Here is a 24,033-nt window from a genome sequence, read left to right as displayed (position 1 = left end):
GTGATTGCTGGGGGAGCTGTATATATAGCGTTGCTGGGGGAGCTGTATACAGTGATTGCTGGGGGAGCTGTATATAGTGATTGCTGGGGGGCTGTATATAGTGATTGCTGGGGGGCTGTATATAGTGATTGCTGGGGGAGCTGTATATAGTGATTGCTGGGGGAGCTGTATATAGTGATTGCTGGGGGAGCTGTATACAGTGATTACTAGGGGAGCTGTATATAGTGATTGCTGGGGAGCAGTATATAGTGATTGCTGGGATCTGTATACAGTGATTGCTGGGGGAGCTGTATATAGTGATTGCTGGGGGAGCTGTATACAGTGATTGCTGGGGGAGCTGTATATAATGATTGCTGGGGGAGCTGTATACAGTGATTGCTGGGGGAGCTGTATATAATGATTGCTGGGGGAGCTGTATACAGTGATTGCTTGTTGAGATGTATATAGTGATTGCTGGGGGAGATGTATACAGTGATTGCTGGGGAGCTGTATATAGTGATAGCTGGGGGAGCTGTATATAGTAATTGCTGGGGGAGCTGTATACAGTGATTGCTGGGGGAGCTGTATATAGTGATTGCTGGGGGAGCTGTATATAGTGATTGCTGGGGGAGCTGTATATAGTGGTTGCTGGGAGCTGTATATAGTGATTGCTGGGGGAGCTGTATATAGTGATTGCAGGGGGAGCTGTATATAGTGATTGCTGGGGGAGCTGTATATAGTGGTTGCTGGGGGAGCTGTATATAGTGGTGGCTGGGGGAGCTGTATATAGTGATTGCTGGGGGAGCTGTATACAGTGATTACTGGGGAGCTGTATATAGTGATTGCTGGGGGGGCTGTATATAGTGATTGCTGGGGGAGCTGTATATAGTGATTGCTGGGGGAGCTGTATATAGTGATTACTGGGGGAGCTGTATATAGTGATTGCTGGGGGGAGCTGTATATAGTGATTGCTGGGGGAGATGTATATAGTGATTACTGGGGGAGCTGTATATAGTGATTGCGGGGGGAGCTGTATATAGTGATTGCTGGGGGAGCTGTATATAGTGATTGCTGGGGGCGGAGGGGCTGTATACAGTGATTGCTGGGGGAGCTGTATATAGTGATTGCTGGGGGCGGAGGGGCTGTATACAGTGATTGCTGGGGGAGCTGTATATAGTGATTAATGTTGGAGCTGTATATAGTGATTGCTGGGGGCGGAGGGGCTGTATACAGTGATTGCTGGGGGAGCTGTATATAGTGATTGCTGGGGGAGATGTACACAGTGATTGCTGGGGGAGCTGTATATAGTGATTGCTGGGAGCTGTATATAGTGATTGCTGGGGGAGCTGTATATAGTGATTGCAGGGGGAGCTGTATATAGTGATTGCAGGGGGAGCTGTATATAGTGATTGCTGGTGGAGCTGTATATAGTGATTACTGGTGGAGCTGTATATAGTGATTGCTGGGGGAGCTGTATATAGTGGTGGCTGGGGGAGCTGTATATAGTGATTGCTGGGGGAGCTGTATACAGTGATTACTGGGGAGCTGTATATAGTGATTGCTGGGGGGGCTGTATATAGTGATTGCTGGGGGAGCTGTATATAGTGATTGCTGGGGGAGCTGTATATAGTGATTACTGGGGGAGCTGTATATAGTGATTGCTGGGGGGAGCTGTATATAGTGATTGCTGGGGGAGATGTATATAGTGATTACTGGGGGAGCTGTATATAGTGATTGCTGGGGGAGCTGTATATAGTGATTGCTGGGGGAGCTGTATATAGTGATTGCTGGGGGCGGAGGGGCTGTATACAGTGATTGATGGGGGAGCTGTATATAGTGATTGCTGGGGGCGGAGGGGCTGTATACAGTGATTGCTGGGGGAGCTGTATATAGTGATTAATGTTGGAGCTGTATATAGTGATTGCTGGGGGCGGAGGGGCTGTATACAGTGATTGCTGGGGGAGCTGTATATAGTGATTACTGTTGGAGCTGTATATAGTGATTGCTGGGGGAGCTGTATATAGTGATTGCTGGGGGAGATGTACACAGTGATTGCTGGGGGAGCTGTATACGGTGATTGCTGGGGGGAGCTGTATATAGTGAATGCTGGGGGAGCTGTATATAGTGATTGCTGGGGGGCTGTATATATTGATTGCTGGGGGAGCTGTATATAGTGATTGCTGGGGGAGCTGTATACAGTGATTGCTGGGGAGCTGTATATAGTGATTGCTGGAAGAGCTGTATATAGTGATTGCTGGGGGGGCTGTATATAGTGATTGCTGGGGGAGATGTATACAGTGATTGCTGGGGGAGCTGTATATAGTGATTGCTGGTGGAGCTGTATATAGTAATTGCTGGGGGAGTTGTATACAGTGATTGCTGGGGGAGCTGTATATAGTGATTGCTGGGGAGCTGTATATAGTGATTGCTGGGGGAGTTGTATACAGTGATTGCTGGGGGAGCTGTATATAGTGATTGCTGGGGAGCTGTATATAGTGATTGCTGGAAGAGCTGTATATAGTGATTGCTGGGGGGGCTGTATATAGTGATTGCTGGTGCCGGAGGGGCTGTATATAGTGATTGCTGGTGCCGGAGGGGCTGTATATAGTGATTGCTGGGGGCGGAGGGGCTGTATACAGTGATTGCTGGGGGCGGAGGGGCTGTATATAGTGATTGCTGTTCCCAGTCTGCATTACATTCTATGGGGGTCCCCAATAAGATTTTGCACCCAGGGGTCCCCTATATTTGGCTCTGTGTTTACAAGAGGTGGAAATGGTCCCGAGAGACTTTTTAGCAGAGAAAAGTCCCAAAAACCCTCAATGCGCCTTTTTATGCCATAAACCGCCCCCCCCCCCCACCACACGGAAAACCAGTGATAAATAAATACCCCCATCGTGTACATCGTGTGCTTTAATTCTAGAAACAGATGTGGGAAACTGAAAGCTGAGCTGTGATTGGTTGTCCTGGGCAGCTACAACAGTTCTACCTCAGACCCTTCTGCGACATCTCCCCCAAAAGTCTCTAATTTACAAGGAAAAGGTAGCAAAACAAAGAACAGTAAAGAAGCGAATAGGAAAACAGCGACAGACACAACCAGCGGCCACAAGAGTGCACCCAAAACCCAAAGAGAGGAGGAAAAAACATCAAAATAAAGATATAAAAACCCTTAGTGTATTTAACTATTAGACTATATACAGGGGCATGTATACATGATGTGTATATTATATACAGGGACATGTATACATGATGTGTATATTATATATAGGGACATCTATACATGATGTGTATATTATATATAGGGACATGTATACATGATGTGTGTATTATATACAGGGACATCTATACATGATGTGTATATTATATACAGGGACATCTATACATGGTGTGTATATTATATACAGGGACATGTATACATGATGTGTATATTATATACAGGGGCATCTCTACATGATGTGTATATTATATATAGGGACATGTATACATGATGTGTATATTATATATAGGGACATGTATACATGATGTGTATATTATATACAGGGACATCTATACATGATGTGTATATTATATACAGGGGCATCTCTACATGATGTGTATATTATATACAGGGACATGTATACATGATGTGTATATTATATACAGGGGCATCTCTACATGATGTGTATATTATATATAGGGACATGTATACATGATGTGTATATTATATATAGGGACATGTATACATGATGTGTATATTATATACAGGGGCATCTCTACATGATGTGTATATTATATACAGGGACATCTATACATGATGTGTATATTATATACAGGGGCATCTCTACATGATGTGTATATTATATATAGGGACATGTATACATGATGTGTATATTATATACAGGGGCATGTATACATGATGTGTATTATATATAGGGGCATGTATACATGATGTGTATGTTATATATAAGGACATGTATACATGATGTGTATATTATATATTGGGACATGTATACATGATGTGTATATTATATATAGGGACATGTATACATGATGTGTATATTATATATAGGGACATGTATACATGATGTGTATATTATATACAGGGGCATCTATACATGATGTGTATATTATATACAGGGGCATCTATACATGATGTGTATATTATATACAGGGGCATCTATACATGATGTGTATATTATATATAGGGACATGTATACATGATGTGTATATTATATATAGGGACATGTATACATGATGTGTATATTATATACAGGGGCATCTCTACATGATGTGTATATTATATACAGGGACATCTATACATGATGTGTATATTATATACAGGGGCATCTCTACATGATGTGTATATTATATACAGGGGCATCTATACATGATGTGTATATTATATATAGGGACATGTATACATGATGTGTATATTATATATAGGGACATGTATACATGATGTGTATATTATATATAGGGACATGTATACATGATGTGTATATTATATATAGGGACATGTATACATGATGTGTATATTATATACAGGGGCATGTATACATGATGTGTATGTTATATATAGGGACATGTATACATGATGTGTATGTTATATATAGGGACATGTATACATGATGTGTATATTATATACAGGGGCATCTATACATGATGTGTGTATTATATACAGGGGCATCTATACATGATGTGTATATTATATACAGGGACATGTATACATGATGTGTATATTATATATAGGGACATGTATACATGATGTGTATATTATATATAGGGACATGTATACATGATGTGTATATTATATATAGGGACATGTATACATGATGTGTATATTATATATAGGGACATGTATACATGATGTGTATATTATATACAGGGGCATGTATACATGATGTGTATATTATATACAGGGGCATGTATACATGATGTGTATATTATATATAGGGACATGTATACATGATGTGTATATTATATATAGGGACATGTATACATGATGTGTATATTATATACAGGGACATGTATACATGATGTGTATATTATATACAGGGGCATCTATACATGATGTGTATATTATATACAGGGGCATGTATACATGATGTGTATATTATATATAGGGACATGTATACATGATGTGTATATTATATATAGGGACATGTATACATGATGTGTATATTATATATAGGGACATGTATACATGATGTGTATATTATATATAGGGACATCTATACATGATGTGTATATTATATATAGGGACATGTATACATGATGTGTATATTATATATAGGGACATGTATACATGATGTGTATATTATATACAGGGGCATCTATACATGATGTGTATATTATATATAGGGACATCTATACATGATGTGTATATTATATATAGGGACATGTATACATGATGTGTATATTATATATAGGGACATCTATACATGATGTGTATATTATATATAGGGACATGTATACATGATGTGTATATTATATATAGGGACATGTATACATGATGTGTATATTATATATAGGGACATGTATACATGATGTGTATATTATATATAGGGGCATCTATACATGATGTGTATATTATATATAGGGGCATCTATACATGATGTGTATATTATATATAGGGGCATCTATACATGATGTGTATATTATATATAGGGGCATCTATACATGATGTGTATATTATATACAGGGACATCTATACATGGTGTGTATATTATATACAGGGACATCTATACATGGTGTGTATATTATATACAGGGACATCTATACATGGTGTGTATATTATATACAGGGACATCTATACATGGTGTGTATATTATATACAGGGACATCTATACATGATGTGTATATTATATATAGGGGCATCTATACATGATGTGTATATTATATATAGGGGCATCTATACATGATGTGTATATTATATACAGGGACATGTATACATGATGTGTATATTATATACAGGGACATCTATACATGATGTGTATATTATATACAGGGACATCTATACATGATGTGTATATTATATATAGGGACATGTATACATGATGTGTATATTATATATAGGGACATGTATACATGATGTGTATATTATATACAGGGACATCTATACATGATGTGTATATTATATATAGGGACATGTATACATGATGTGTATATTATATATAGGGACATGTATACATGATGTGTATATTATATACAGGGACATGTATACATGATGTGTATATTATATATAGGGGCATCTATACATGATGTGTATATTATATATAGGGACATGTATACATTATGTGTATATTATATATAGGGGCATCTATACATGATGTGTATATTATATATAGGGACATGTATACATGATGTGTATATTATATATAGGGGCATCTATACATGATGTGTATATTATATATAGGGACATGTATACATTATGTGTATATTATATATAGGGGCATCTATACATGATGTGTATATTATATATAGGGACATGTATACATGATGTGTATATTATATATAGGGACATGTATACATGATGTGTATATTATATACAGGGACATGTATACATGATGTGTATATTATATATAGGGGCATCTATACATGATGTGTATATTATATATAGGGACATGTATACATTATGTGTATATTATATATAGGGGCATCTATACATGATGTGTATATTATATATAGGGACATGTATACATTATGTGTATATTATATATAGGGGCATCTATACATGATGTGTATATTATATATAGGGGCATCTATACATGATGTGTATATTATATATAGGGGCATCTATACATGATGTGTATATTATATACAGGGGCATCTATACATGATGTGTATATTATATACAGGGGCATCTATACATGATGTGTATATTATATACAGGGACATCTATACATGATGTGTATATTATATACAGGGGCATCTATACATGATGTGTATATTATATATAGGGGCATCTATACATGATGTGTATATTATATACAGGGGCATCTATACATGATGTGTATATTATATATAGGGGCATCTATACATGATGTGTATATTATATACAGGGGCATGTATACATGATGTGTATATTATATACAGGGACATCTATACATGATGTGTATATTATATATAGGGGCATCTATACATGATGTGTATATTATATATAGGGACATGTATACATGATGTGTATATTATATATAGGGACATCTATACATGATGTGTATATTATATATAGGGGCATCTATACATGATGTGTATATTATATACAGGGACATGTATACATGATGTGTATATTATATACAGGGGCATCTATACATGATGTGTATATTATATACAGGGACATCTATACATGATGTGTGTATTATATACAGGGGCATCTATAAATGATGTGTATATTATATATAGGGACATGTATACATGATGTGTGTATTATATACAGGGGCATCTATAAATGATGTGTATATTATATACAGGGACATGTATACATGATGTGTATATTATATATAGGGACATCTATACATGATGTGTATATTATATATAGGGGCATCTATAAATGATGTGTATATTATATACAGGGACATCTATACATGATGTGTATATAACTGGCTGTATATTATATATAGGGGCCACCATTATACTATTTACACATAGATGCTGCACCCCCTCTTGGCCGTCCCTGGAAATGCAGTCGTGTTCCTTTGAATGCCATAGGTGATGCCTGGCGCCTTCTATACCTGGAAATTTGGTAATTTTATAAAATGTCGTCATATTTGATCATTTTCTCACCCATCACGATCTACGTGCGTCTCCGCCTGTCGTAGTAAAGGTCCAGAATATCATCAGATTACTCACGGTGGGCTGTATCGTCCATGGCGCGGGGGTCCCTCCGCGGGTCGGGGTGCTTGAAGACTCTGCCCAATTTTCCGCCCCTCTGCAGACAATCTTGATTGGACACGTAGGGGCTTAGGGGCTGGATTTCTGGGGGGCATGTAAAATATGGTCAGGGGAATGCCCTTTAAATGTGACCATATAAGTGGTGGGTACAGAGCAACCTATTGGGGGACTACACCCCTAAACTGGACACAACGGGGAGAACTGCACCCCTAAACTGGACACAACGAGGAGAACTGCACCCCTAAACTGGACACAACGAGGAGAACTGCACCCCTAAACTGGACACAACGGGGAGAACTACACCCCTAAACTGGACACAACGAGGAGAACTGCACCCCTAAACTGGGCACAACGAGGAGAACTGCACCCCTAAACTGGACACAACGGGGAGAACTGCACCCCTAAACTGGACACAACGGGGAGAACTGCACCCCTAAACTGGACACAACGAGAACTGCACCCCTAAACTGGACACAACGGGGAGAACTGCACCCCTAAACTGGACACAACGGGGAATGCTGTACCCCTAAACTGGACACAACGGGGAGAACTGCACCCCTAAACTGGACACAACGGGGAATGCTGTACCCCTAAACTGGACACAATGGGGAGAACTGCACCCTAAACTGGACACAACGAGGAGAACTGCACCCCTAAACTGGACACAACGAGGAGAACTGCACCCCTAAACTGGACACAACGAGGAGAACTGCACCCCCTAAACTGGACACAACGAGGAGAACTGCACCCCTAAACTGGACACAACGAGGAGAACTGCACCCCTAAACTGGACACAACGAGGAGAACTGCACCCCTAAACTGGACACAACGAGGAGAACTGCACCCCTAAACTGGACACAACGAGGAGAACTGCACCCCCTAAACTGGACACAACGAGGAGAACTGCACCCCTAAACTGGACACAACGAGGAGAACTGCACCCCTAAACTGGACACAACGAGGAGAACTGCACCCCTAAACTGGACACAACGGGGAGAACTGCACCCCTAAACTGGACACAACGAGGAGAACTGCACCCCTAAACTGGACACAACGAGGAGAACTGCACCCCTAAACTGGACACAACGGGGAGAACTACACCCCTAAACTGGACACAACGAGGAGAACTGCACCCCCTAAACTGGACACAACGAGGAGAACTGCACCCCTAAACTGGACACAACGAGGAGAACTGCACCCCCTAAACTGGACACAACGGGGAATGCTGTACCCCTAAACTGGACACAATGGGGAGAACTGCACCCTAAACTGGACACAACGAGGAGAACTGCACCCCTAAACTGGACACAACGAGGAGAACTGCACCCCTAAACTGGACACAACGAGGAGAACTGCACCCCTAAACTGTACACAACGAGGAGAACTGCACCCCCTAAACTGGACACAACGAGGAGAACTGCACCCCTAAACTGGACACAACGAGGAGAACTGCACCCCTAAACTGGACACAACGAGGAGAACTGCACCCCTAAACTGGACACAACGGGGAGAACTGCACCCCTAAACTGGACACAACGAGGAGAACTGCACCCCTAAACTGGACACAACGAGGAGAACTGCACCCCTAAACTGGACACAACGAGGAGAACTGCACCCCCTAAACTGGACACAACGGGGAGAACTGCACCCCTAAACTGGACACAACGGGGAGAACTGCACCCCTAAACTGGACACAACGATAGATTACTATCAGTGATACATGATGTCACACAAGGATACAATGTAACCGAGACCCCCAGAGCGGAGGCTCCGCACAGCGGGGGAGGGATTTATCATAGACGAATGTTACGTCCCCGGCCCCCCAGAAACACCAGCGCCGTCTAAGATTAGTATCTGGATTATGTTACTGCATCTGATACAGAGATGGGGGTCCGGGGGGTCCAGGATTTCTGATAATAGGAGATGAACAGAGGTCTAACGAAATACTGTACAGAGGGGCAGGGGGCCAGCAGAGAGGAGCAGAGCGTGGGGTGCAAACCTGAACCCCCACAAACATTTGCCTCATTTGTCACAGCCCCGCCCCCTGCCTGTATATCCTGTGTGAGGGGTAGTCACAGCCCCGCCCCCTGCCTGTATATTCTGTGTGAGAGGTAGTCACAGCCCCGCCCCCTGCCTGTATATCCTGTGTGAGAAGTAGTCACAGCCCCGCCCCCTGCCTGTATATCCTGTGTGAGAGGTAGTCACAGCCCCGCCCCCTGCCTGTATATCCTGTGTGAGAGGTAGTCACAGCCCCGCCCCCTGCCTGTATATCCTGTGTGAGGGGTAGTCACAGCCCCGCCCCCTGCCTGTATATCCTGTGTGAGAGGTAGTCACAGCCCCGCCCCCTGCCTGTATATCCTGTGTGAGGGGTAGTCACAGCCCCGCCCCCTGTCTGTATATCCTGTGTGAGAGGTAGTCACAGCCCCGCCCCCTGCCTGTATATCCTGTGTGAGAGGTAGTCACAGCCCCGCCCCCTGCCTGTATATCCTGTGTGAGAGGTAGTCACAGCCCCGCCCCCTGCCTGTATGTCCTGTGTGAGAGGTAGTCACAGCCCCGCCCCCTGCCTGTATATCCTGTGTGAGAGGTAGTCACAGCCCCGCCCCCTGCCTGTATATCCTGTGTGAGAGGTAGTCACAGCCCCGCCCCCTGCCTGTATATCCTGTGTGAGAGGTAGTCACAGCCCCACCCCCTGCCTGTATATCCTGTGTGAGAGGTAGTCACAGCCCCGCCCCCTGCCTGTATATCCTGTGTGATGCCCCGCCCCCTGCCTGTATATCCTGTGTGAGTGGTAGTCACAGCCCCGCTCCCTGCTTGTATGTCCTGTGTGAGAGGTAGTCACAGCCCCGCCTCCTGCCTGTATATCCTGTGTGAGAGGTAGTCACAGCCCCGCTCCCTGCCTGTATATCCTGTGTGAGAGGTAGTCACAGCCCCGCCCCCTGCCTGTATATCCTGTGTGAGAGGTAGTCACAGCCCCACCCCCTGCCTGTATATCCTGTGTGAGAGGTAGTCAATCTTTTTATTTATAATACACAAATACAAAATATTCACACATGATACACAAGACAATTATAAGACCCTACAACAATCCACAAGGCCGGCCTGCTGGACAATATTACTCAGATAAGTCTCATCAAGTCTCATATCTCAGCCGTCACCAATCACCAGAGCCGTCACCATCACCAGAGCCGTCACCATCACCAGAGCCGTCACCATCACCAGAGCCGTCACCATCACCAGAGCCGTCACCAGAGCCGTCACCAGAGCCGTCACCAGAGCCGTCACCATCACCAGAGCCGTCACCAATCACCAGAGCCGTCACCATCACCAGAGCCGTCACCATCACCAGAGCCGTCACCAGAGCCGTCACCAGAGCCGTCACCAGAGCCGTCACCATCACCAGAGCCGTCACCAATCACCAGAGCCGTCACCATCACCAGAGCCGTCACCAGAGCCGTCACCAGAGCCGTCACCATCACCAGAGCCGTCACCAATCACCAGAGCCGTCACCATCACTAGACACAACTAAAGTCCCCACACAACATAAACACCGATCTTCAGACTCCTGCAGGTCACTTAGATTTCCTGGTCTTCTTCCTTCTACCACTACTGTGTCCTTTTGTTCCCCACCTCTTGGTGGACATGGACACGGCAATGTTCTCCTCAGCCGGCTCCTCCACACCGCGCTCCGGGATGTCAGGATCACACGCATCTCCCACTTCTTCTCCTAAGACATGGAATTTCCCAGGAGAGATCTCCACATCCGGCGATGCTCCTGCAGATAGATGTTTCCCAGACTCCAGTCCAGATGCCACATGTTTACGTTTTACCACCTTGAAACCATCATCATCCATAGGCTGCATCGCTTCTGTGGTGGTACCGGCACTAGGACAACTGCTGGAGGCATCTTCAGGTACCTCAGAGGTCACTCCAGTAACTGATGACACCTCAGGCTGGACATCCACCATCTCTACTTGCTGCTCTACTGGATCTGTAACTGGATCACTCAAGCCCTGACATCCAGGGTCACCTGAACTCTGGACTCCAGCACCAGAGCCCACAGTGAGGTCCCCTGAGCTATGGTGCTCGTGGTTGAGGTCCTCTTCTGCAGGTATATCTCCTCCTCCTCCTTCCTTTGCCGTCTCCTCACCTGGCGGCTCACAGGTCTTATTATGCTGAGCGTCTGGACAATCCAGAAAAGTATGTCCATAAAGCGAGCAGAGATTGCACCTCACGTGTCCTGTACAGGCGTCTCTCCGATGTCCCAGCTCTCCACACAGGGAACATTTGGCATAAGGGCAGGAATACGCCATGTGCCGGCCGCCACATCTGTGGCACAGTCTTGGCTGCCCGGGATAGTAACATATCCCCCTGTCAGAGCCCAAGAAGAAGACGTGCGGCAGATGTCTGGTGACTCCCCGGTCCTGGATCAGCTGCACTCTGACCTTATATCCGCCATTCCAGATCCCCTCTTCATCATAGATTTTGTTTGTTTGAGAGGTAGTCACAGCCCCACCCCCTGACTTTATACGTGTGTGGTCACCATACTGTGTACAGGCAGGCCTATATGTGACATGGGGCCCCGGCTGCTCCTCTAGGGGCCATGGCTTCAGTTCCCCAGTTCCCTTGTACTCCCCGCACCCATTGGCCGGATCCCAAACACTGAAGACAGAATGTGCACATCTACAATTTGTGTGTCTAGACGGTGACATCTCCAGCCTCAGATCTCGCTTTGTATCGCTCAGTCCTGTCCGGTTTTAGGTGCGGTCAGAACTGACGTGCAATTTACTCAGAATGGGGGCAAGTGCGGAAAGAACATCAAAGAAGAAGATCAGAGAATCCAGAAATCTCCAAGAATACAGAGAACAGACGCTGCACGCTACACATCCCTCTCATCTCTCCCTCTATCTATCTCTATCCAGGGCCAGGCCGCACACTACACATCCCTCTCATCTCTCCTCTATCTATCTCTATCCAGGGCCAGGCCGCACACTACACATCCCTCTCATCTCTCCTCTATCTATCTCTATCCAGGGCCAGGCCGCACACTACACATCCCTCTCATCCCTCCTCTATCTATCTCTATCCAGGGCCAGGCCGCACGCTACACATCCCTCTCATCTCTCCTCTATCTCTATCCAGCGCCAGGCCGCACGCTACACATCCCTCTCATCTCTCCTCTATCTATCTCTATCCAGGGCCAGGCCGCACACTACACATCCCTCTCATCTCTCCCTCTATCTATCTCTATCCAGGGCCAGGCCGCACACTACACATCCCTCTCATCTCTCCCTCTATCTCTATCCAGGGCCAGGCCGCACACTACACATCCCTCTCATCTCTCCCTCTATCTATCTCTATCCAGTGCCAGGCCGCACACTACACATCCCTCTCATCTCTCCTCTATCTATCTCTATCCAGGGCCAGGCCGCACGCTACACATCCCTCTCATCTCTCCCTCTATCTCTATCCAGGGCCAGGCCGCATGCTACACATCCCTCTCATCTCTCCTCTATCTATCTCTATCCAGGGCCAGGCCGCACACTACACATCCCTCTCATCTCTCCTCTATCTATCTCTATCCAGGGCCAGGCCGCACGCTACACATCCCTCTCATCTCTCCTCTATCTATCTCTATCCAGCACCAGGCCGCACGCTACACATCCCTCTCATCTCTCCTCTATCTATCTCTATCCAGTGCCAGGCCGCACGCTACACATCCCTCTCATCTCTCCTCTATCTCTATCCAGGGCCAGGCCGCAGACTACACATCCCTCTCATCTCTCCTCTATCTATCTCTATCCAGGGCCAGGCCGCACACTACACATCCCTCTCATCTCTCCTCTATCTATCTCTATCCAGGGACAGGCCGCACACTACACATCCCTCTCATCCCTCCTCTATCTATCTCTATCCAGGGCCAGGCCGCACGCTACACATCCCTCTCATCTCTCCTCTATCTCTATCCAGCGCCAGGCCGCACGCTACACATCCCTCTCATCTCTCCTCTATCTATCTCTATCCAGTGCCAGGCCGCACGCTACACATCCCTCTCATCTCTCCTCTATCTATCTCTATCCAGGGTCAGGCCGCACGCTACACATCCCTCTCATCTCTCCTCTATCTATCTCTATCCAGGGCCAGGCCGCACACTACACATCCCTCTCATCTCTCCTCTATCTATCTCTATCCAGGGCCAGGCCGCACGCTACACATCCCTCTCATCTCTCCTCTATCTATCTCTATCCAGCGCCAGGCCGCACGCTACACATCCCTCTCATCTCTCCTCTATCTATCTCTATCCAGTGCCAGGCCGCACGCTACACATCCCTCTCATCTCTCCTCTATCTCTATCCAGGGTCAGGCCGCACGCTACACATCCCTCTCATCTCTCCCTCTATCTATCTCTATCCAGTGCCAGGCCGCACACTACACATCCCTCTCATCTCTCCTCTATCTATCTCTATCCAGGGCCAGGCCGCACGCTACATATCCCTCTCATCTCTCCCTCTATCTATCTCTATCCAGGGCCAGGCCGCAGACTACACATCCCTCTCATCTCTCCTCTATCTATCTCTATCCAGGGCCAGGCCGCACACTACACATCCCTCTCATCTCTCCTCTATCTCTATCCAGGGCCAGGCCGCACACTACACATCCCTCTCATCTCTCCTCTATCTCTATCCAGGGCCAGGCCGCACACTACACATCCCTCTCATCTCTCCTCTATCTATCTCTATCCAGGGCCAGGCCGCACGCTACACATCCCTCTCATCTCTCCTCTATCTATCTCTATCCAGCGCCAGGCCGCACGCTACACATCCCTCTCATCTCTCCTCTATCTATCTCTATCCAGGGCCAGGCCGCACGCTACACATCCCTCTCATCTCTCCTCTATCTATCTCTATCCAGGGCCAGGCCACACGCTACACATCCCTCTCATCTCTCCTCTATCTATCTCTATCCAGGGCCAGGCCGCACGCTACACATCCCTCTCATCTCTCCTCTATCTCTATCCAGTGCCAGGCCGCACACTACACATCCCTCTCATCTCTCCTCTATCTATCTCTATCCAGTGCCAGGCCGCACGCTACACATCCCTCTCATCTCTCCCTCTATCTATCTCTATCCAGGGCCAGGCCGCAGATTACACATCCCTCTCATCTCTCCTCTATCTATCTCTATCCAGGGCCAGGCCGCACACTACACATCCCTCTCATCTCTCCTCTATCTATCTCTATCCAGGGCCAGGCCGCACACTACACATCCCTCTCATCTCTCCTCTATCTCTATCCAGGGTCAGGCCCCACGCTACATATCCCTCTCATCTCTCCTCTATCTATCTCTATCCAGGGCCAGGCCGCACGCTACACATCCCTCTCATCTCTCCTCTATCTATCTCTATCCAGGGCCAGGCCGCACACTACACATCCCTCTCATCTCTCCTCTATCTATCTCTATCCAGGGCCAGGCCGCACACTACACATCCCTCTCATCTCTCCTCTATCTATCTCTATCCAGGGTCAGGCCGCACACTACATATCCCTCTCATCTCTCCTCTATCTCTATCCAGGGCCAGGCCGCACGCTACACATCCCTCTCATCTCTCCTCTATCTATCTCTAGCCAGGGCCAGGCCGCACGCTACACATCCCTCTCATCTCTCCTCTATCTATCTCTATCCAGGGTCAGGCCGCACGCTACACATCCCTCTCATCCCTCCTCTATCTATCTCTAGCCAGGGCCAGGCCGCACGCTACACATCCCTCTCATCTCTCCTCTATCTATCTCTATCCAGGGCCAGGCCCCACGCTACATATCCCTCTCATCTCTCCTCTATCTATCTCTATCCAGGGCCAGGCCACACACTACACATCCCTCTCATCTCTCCCTCTATCTATCTCTATCCAGGGCCAGGCCGCACGCTACACATCCCTCTCATCTCTCCTCTATCTATCTCTATCCAGGGCCAGGCCGCACACTACACATCCCTCTCATCTCTCCTCTATCTATCTCTATCCAGGGCCAGGCCGCACGCTACACATCCCTCTCATCTCTCCTCTATCTATCTCTATCCAGCGCCAGGCCGCACGCTACACATCCCTCTCATCTCTCCTCTATCTATCTCTATCCAGCGCCAGGCCGCACGCTACATATCCCTCTCATCTCTCCCTCTATCTATCTCTATCCAGGGCCAGGCCGCAGACTACACATCCCTCTCATCTCTCCTCTATCTATCTCTATCCAGGGCCAGGCCGCACACTACACATCCCTCTCATCTCTCCCTCTATCTATCTCTATCCAGGGCCAGGCCCCACGCTACACATCCTTCTCATCTCTCCCTCTATCTATCTCTAACCAGGGCCAGGCCGCACACTACACATCCCTCTCATCTCTCCTCTATCTATCTCTATCCAGGGCCAGGCTGCACGCTACACATCCCTCTCATCTCTCCTCTATCTATCTCTATCCAGGGCCAGGCCGCACGCTACACATCCCTCTCATCTCTCCTCTATCTATCTCTATCCAGGGCCAGGCCGCACGCTACACATCCCTCTCATCTCTCCTCTATCTATCTCTATCCAGGGCCAGGCCGCACGCTACACATCCCTCTCATCTCTCCCTCTATCTATCTCTATCCAGGGCCAGGCCGCACACTACACATCCCTCTCATCTCTCCTCTATCTCTATCCAGGGCCAGGCCGCACACTACACATCCCTCTCATCTCTCCTCTATCTATCTCTATCCAGGGTCAGGCCGCACACTACACATCCCTCTCATCTCTCCTCTATCTATCTCTATCCAGGGCCAGGCCGCACGCTACACATCCTTCTCATCTCTCCTCTATCTATCTCTATCCAGGGCCAGGCCGCACGCTACACATCCCTCTCATCTCTCCTCTATCTATCTCTATCCAGGGCCAGGCCGCACACTACACATCCCTCTCATCTCTCCTCTATCTATCTCTATCCAGGGCCAGGCCGCACACTACACATCCCTCTCATCTCTCCTCTATCTATCTCTATCCAGGGCCAGGCCGCACACTACACATCCCTCTCATCTCTCCTCTATCTATCTCTATCCAGGGTCAGGCCGCACACTACACATCCCTCTCATCTCTCCTCTATCTATCTCTATCCAGGGCCAGGCCGCACACTACACATCCCTCTCATCTCTCCTCTATCTATCTCTATCCAGGGCCAGGCCGCACACTACACATCCCTCTCATCTCTCCTCTATCTATCTCTATCCAGGGTCAGGCCGCACACTACACATCCCTCTCATCTCTCCTCTATCTATCTCTATCCAGGGCCAGGCGTCCTGCGGTGCTAAGCAGACAATAAAGAAATGAAAAAATGAAAAAATGAAATAGCACCAAAATTTGTAAAAATGAAATAAAGAAGCAAATATACATCTACAGTAAACATACAGCAACAACACAGAAATATATCCCTGCAGTCACTATATACTGTACACACATATATATATCCCTGCAGTCACTATACTGTACACATATCCCTACAGTCACTATATACTGTATACATAAATATATCCCTGCAGTCACTATACACTGTATACATTTATATATCCCTGCAGTCACTATATACTGTACACACATAAATATATCCCTGCAGTCACTATACACTGTACACATAAATATATCCCTGCAGTCACTATATACTGTACACACATAAATATATCCCTACAGTCACTATATACTGTACACATAAATATATCCCTGCAGTCACTATACACTGTATACATAAATATATCCCTGCAGTCACTATATACTGTACACACATAACTATATCCCTGCAGTCACTATACACTGTACACATACTTATATCCCTGCAGTCACTATATACTGTACACATAATTATATCCCTGCAGTCACTATATACTGTACACAGAAATATATCCCTGCAGTCACTATATACTGTACACAGAAATATATCCCTGCAGTCACTATATACACTGCACACAGAAATATAACCCTGCAGTCACTATATACACTGCACACAGAAATATATCCCTGCAGTCACTATATAAAGCACACAGAAATATATCCCTACAGTCACTATATACTGTACACATAAATATATCCCTGCAGTCACTACATACTGTACATAACTATATCCCTACAGTCACTATATACTGCACACAGAAATATATCCCTGCAGTCACTATATAATGCACACAGAAATATATCCCTGCAGTCACTATATACTATACACATAACTATATCCCTGCAGTCACAATATACAGCACACAGAAATATATCCCTGCAGTCACTATATGATGTATACATAACTATATCCCTGCAGTCACTATATACTGTACACACATAAATATATCCCTGCAGTCACTATATACTGTACACACATAAATATATCCCTGCAGTCACTGTACACATAAATATATCCCTGCAGTCACTATACACTGAAAACATACTTATATCCCTGCAGTCACTATATACTGTACACATAACTATATCCCTGCAGTCACTATATACTGTACACAGAAATATATCCCTGCAGTCACTATATACTGTACACAGAAATATATCCCTGCAGTCACTATATACTGTACACAGAAATATATCCCTGAAGTCATTAAATACTGTACACAGAAATATATCCCTGCAGTCACTATATACTGTACACATAAATATATCCCTGCAGTCACTATATACACTGCACACAGAAATATATCCCTGCAGTCACTATATAATGCACACAGAAATATATCCCTGCAGTCACTATATACTATACACATAACTATATCCCTGCAGTCACAATATACAGCACACAGAAATATATCCCTGCAGTCACTATATGATGTATACATAACTATATCCCTGCAGTCACTATATACTGTACACACATAAATATATCCCTGCAGTCACTATATACTGTACACACATAAATATATCCCTGCAGTCACTATACACTGTACACATAAATATATCCCTGCAGTCACTATACACTGTACACATACTTATATCCCTGCAGTCACTATATACTGTACACATAACTATATCCCTGCAGTCACTATATACTGTACACAGAAATATATCCCTGCAGTCACTATATACTGTACACAGAAATATATCCCTGCAGTCACTATATACTGTACACAGAAATATATCCCTGCAGTCACTATATACTGTACACAGAAATATATCCCTGAAGTCATTAAATACTGTACACAGAAATATATCCCTGCAGTCACTATATACTGTACACATAAATATATCCCTGCAGTCACTATATACACTGCACACAGAAATATATCCCTGCAGTCACTATATAAAGCACACAGAAATATATCCCTACAGTCACTATATACTGTACACATAACTATATCCCTACAGTCACTATATACTGCACACAGAAAAATATCCCTGCAGTCACTATATACTGCACACAGAAATATATCCCAGCAGTCACTATTTGCTATACACATAACTATATCCCTGCAGTCACAATATACTGCACACAGAAATATATCCCTGCAGTCAATATATGATGTATACATAACTATATCCCTGCAGTCACTATATACTGTACACACATATATATCCCTGCAGTCACTATATACTATACGTGTAAATATATCCCTGTAGTCACTATATGATGTATACATAACTATATCCCTGCAGTCACTATATACTGTACACATTACTATATCCCTGCAGTCACTATATACAGCACACAGAAATATATCCCTGCAGTCACTATATACAGCACACAGAAATATATCCCTGCAGTCACTATATACTGTACACACATATATATATATCCCTGCAGTCACTATATACTGTACACACATATATATATCCCTGCAGTCACTATATACTGTACACACATATATATCCCTGCAGTCACTATATACTGTACACACATATATATCCCTGCAGTCATTATATACTGTACACACATATAAATATCCCTGCAGTCACTATACACTGTACACATAACTATATCCATGCAGTCACTATATACTGCACACAGAAATATATCCCAGCAGTCACTATATGCTATACACATAACTATATCCCTGCAGTCACAATATACTGCACACAGAAATATATCCCTGCAGTCACTATATACTGTACACATAACTATATCCCTGCAGTCACTATATACTGTACACATAACTATATCCCTGCAGTCACTATATACTTTACACATAACTATATCCCTGCAGTCACTATATACTGCACACAGAAATATATCCCTGCAATCACTATATACTGCACACAGAAATATATCCCTGAAGTCACTATATACTATACACATAACTATATCCCTGCAGTCACAATATACAGCACACAGAAATATATCCCTGCAGTCACTATATGATGTATATATAACTATATCCCTGCAGTCACTATATACTGTACACACATATATATATCCCTGCAGTCACTATATACTGTACACACATATATATCCCTGCAGTCACTATATACTGTACACACATATATATCCCTGCAGTCATTATATACTGTACACACATATAAATATCCCTGCAGTCACTATACACTGTACACATAACTATATCCATGCAGTCACTATATACTGCACACAGAAATATATCCCTGCAGTCACTATATGCTATACACATAACTATATCCCTGCAGCCACTATATACTATACACATAACTATATCCCTGCAGTCACTATATACTGTACACATAACTATATCCCTGCAGTCACTATATACTGTACACATAACTATATCCCTGCAGTCACTATATACTTTACACATAACTATATCCCTGCAGTCACTATATACTGCACACAGAAATATATCCCTGCAATCACTATATACTGTACATAGAAATATATCCCTGCAGTCACTATATACAGCACACATAATTATGTCCCTGCAGTCACTATATACTGCACACAGAAATATATCCCTACAGTCACTATATACTGTAGACATAAATATATCCCTGCAGTCACTATATACAGCACACATAAATATATCCCTGCAGTCACTATATGATGTATACATAACTATATCCCCGCAGTCACTATATAGTGTACACACATATATATCCCTGCAGTCAGTATATACTATACATGTAAATATATCCCTGCAGACACTATATAATGTACACACATATATATCCCTGCAGTCACTATATACTGCATACATAATTATATCCCTGCCGTCACTATATACTGTGCACATAGATATATCCATGCAGTTACTATATACTGTACACATAACTATATCCCTGCAGTCACTATATACTGTACAAGGCGATATATCCCTGCAGTCACTATATACTGTACACATAACTATATCCCTGCAGTCATTAAATACTGTACACAGAAATATATCCCTGCAGTCACTATATACTGTACACATAAATATATCCCTGCAGTCACTATATACACTGCACACAGAAATATATCCCTGCAGTCACTATATACTGTACACATAACTATATCCCTGCAAGCACTATATACTGTACACATATTTATATCTCTGCAAGCACTATATACTGTACACATAACTATATCCCTGCAGTCACTATACACTGTACACATAACTATATCCCTGCAGTCACTATATACTGCATATATAATTATATCCCTGCAGTCACTATATACTGTACACATAAATATGTCCTTGCAGTCACTATATACTGTACACAGAAATATATACCTGCAAGCACAATATACTGTACACAGAAATATATCCCTGCAGTCACTATATACTGTACACAGAAATATATCCTTGCAGTCATTAAATACTGTATACATAAATATATCCCTGCAGTCACTATATACTGTACACATAAATATATCACTGCAGTCACTATATACTGTACACATAAATATATCCCTGCAGTCACTATATACTGCACACAGAAATATATCCCTGCAGTCACTACATAAAGCACACAGAAATATATCCCTACATTCACTATATACTGCACACAGAAATTATCCCTACAGTCACTATATACTGTACACATAACTATATCCCTGCAGTCACTATATACTGTACACATAACTATATCCCTGCAGTCACTATATACTGTGTACACAACTATATCCCTGCAGTCACAATATACAGTACACAGAAATATATCCCTGCAGTCACTATATGATGTATACATACCTATATCCCTGCAGTCACTATATACTGTACACACATATATATATCCCTGCAGTCACTATACACTGTACACATAACTATATCCCTGCAGTCACTATATACTGCGTACACAACTATATCCCTGCAGTCACTATATACTGTGTACACAACTATATCCCTGCAGTCACTATATACACTACACAGAAATATATCCCTGCAGTCACTATATGACGTATACATACCTATATCCCTGCAGTCACTATATACTGTACACACATATATATATCCCTGCAGTCACTATACACTGTACACATAACTATATCCCTGCAGTCACTATATACTGCGTACACAACTATATCCTTGCAGTCACTATATACAGCACACAGAAATATAACCCTGCAGTCACTATATGATGTATACATACCTATATCCCTGCAGTCACTATATACTGTACACACATATATATATCCCTGCAGTCACTATACACTGTACACCTAACTATATCCCTGCAGTCACTATATACTGTACACATATATATATATATCCCTGCAGTCACTATACACTGCACACAGAAATATATCCCTGCAGTTACTATATACAGCACACATAAATATATCCCTGCAGTTACTATATACAGCACACATTATTATATCCCTGCAGTCACTATATACTGCACACAGAAATATATCCCTACAGTCACTATATACTGTACACATAACTATATCCCTGCAGTCACTATATACTGTACACATAACTATATCCCTGCAGTCACTATATACTGTACACAGAAATATATCCTTGCAGTCATTAAATACTGTATACATAAATATATCCCTGCAGTCACTATATAATGTACACATAAATATATCCCTGCAGTCACTATATACTGCACACAGAAATTATCCCTATACTCACTATATACTGCACACAGAAATATATCTCTGCAGTCACTATATACTGTACACATAACTATATCCCTGCAGTCACTATATACTGTACACATAACTATATCCCTGCAGTCACTATATACTGTGTACACAACTATATCCCTGCAGTCACTATATACAGCACACAGAAATATATCCCTGCTGTCACTATATGATGTATACATACCTATATCCCTGCAGTTACTATATACTATACACACATATATATATATCCCTGCAGTCACTATATACTGTACACACATATATATATCCCTTCAGTCACTATACACTGCACACATAACTATATCCCTGCAGTCACTATATACTGTACACATAACTATATCCCTGCAGTCACTATATACTGTACACATAACTATATCCCTGCAGTCACTATATACTGTGTACACAACTATATCCCTGCAGTCACAATATACAGTACACAGAAATATATCCCTGCAGTTACTATATACAGCACACAGAAATATTTCCCTAAAGTCACTATATACTGTACACATAACTATATTCCTGCAGACACTATATACAGCACACAGAAATATGTATACATCATATAGTGACTGCAGGGATATATTTACATGTATAGTATATAGTGACTGCAGGGATGTATATGTGTGTACAGTATATAGTGACTGCGGGGATATAATTATGTATACATCATATAGTGACAGCAAGGATATAACTATATCCCCGCAGTCACTATATACTGTACACACATATATATCCCTGCAGTCACTATATAATTTACACACATATATATCCATGCAGTCACTATATACTGCACACAGAAATAGTTATGTGTACAGTATATAGTGACTACAGGGATATAGTTATGTGTACAGTGTATAGTGACTGCAGGGATATATTTCTGTGTACAGTATATAGTGACTGCAGGGATATATTTATATGTACAGTATATAGTGACTGCAGGGATATAGTTATGTGTACAGTATATAGTGACTACAGGGACCTATATCCCTGCAGTCACTATATACTGTACACATAACTATATCCCTGCAGTAACTATACACTGTACACATAAATATATCCCTGCAGTCACTATATACTGTACATATAAATATATCCCTGCAGTCACTTTATACTGTACACATAAATATATCCCTGCAGT

At 43.4% G+C, this 24,033-nt stretch overlaps 1 protein-coding gene across 2 annotated transcripts in view; it reads right to left on the bottom strand.

The window, feature by feature from the left end:
- LOC140133891 (protein Wnt-9a-like) overlaps positions 1-24,033 on the bottom strand; it is a 152,695-nt gene that overhangs the window by 78,343 nt on the left and 50,319 nt on the right. Inside the window, exon 2 of one of the 2 annotated variants that reach the window (XM_072154572.1) lies at positions 7,804-7,929. The exons of the other annotated variant lie outside the window; for it this stretch is intronic. Within the exon in view, the coding sequence (XP_072010673.1) occupies positions 7,804-7,929 (126 nt within the window). The remainder of the gene's footprint in view (positions 1-7,803; positions 7,930-24,033) is intronic. 2 annotated transcript variants of the gene reach the window in all.

The sequence above is a fragment of the Engystomops pustulosus genome, chromosome 5, assembly GCF_040894005.1.
Source record: "Engystomops pustulosus chromosome 5, aEngPut4.maternal, whole genome shotgun sequence".
Classification (NCBI taxonomy): Eukaryota; Metazoa; Chordata; class Amphibia; order Anura; family Leptodactylidae; genus Engystomops; species Engystomops pustulosus.
This window is presented reverse-complemented; position numbering and strand designations above follow the sequence as displayed.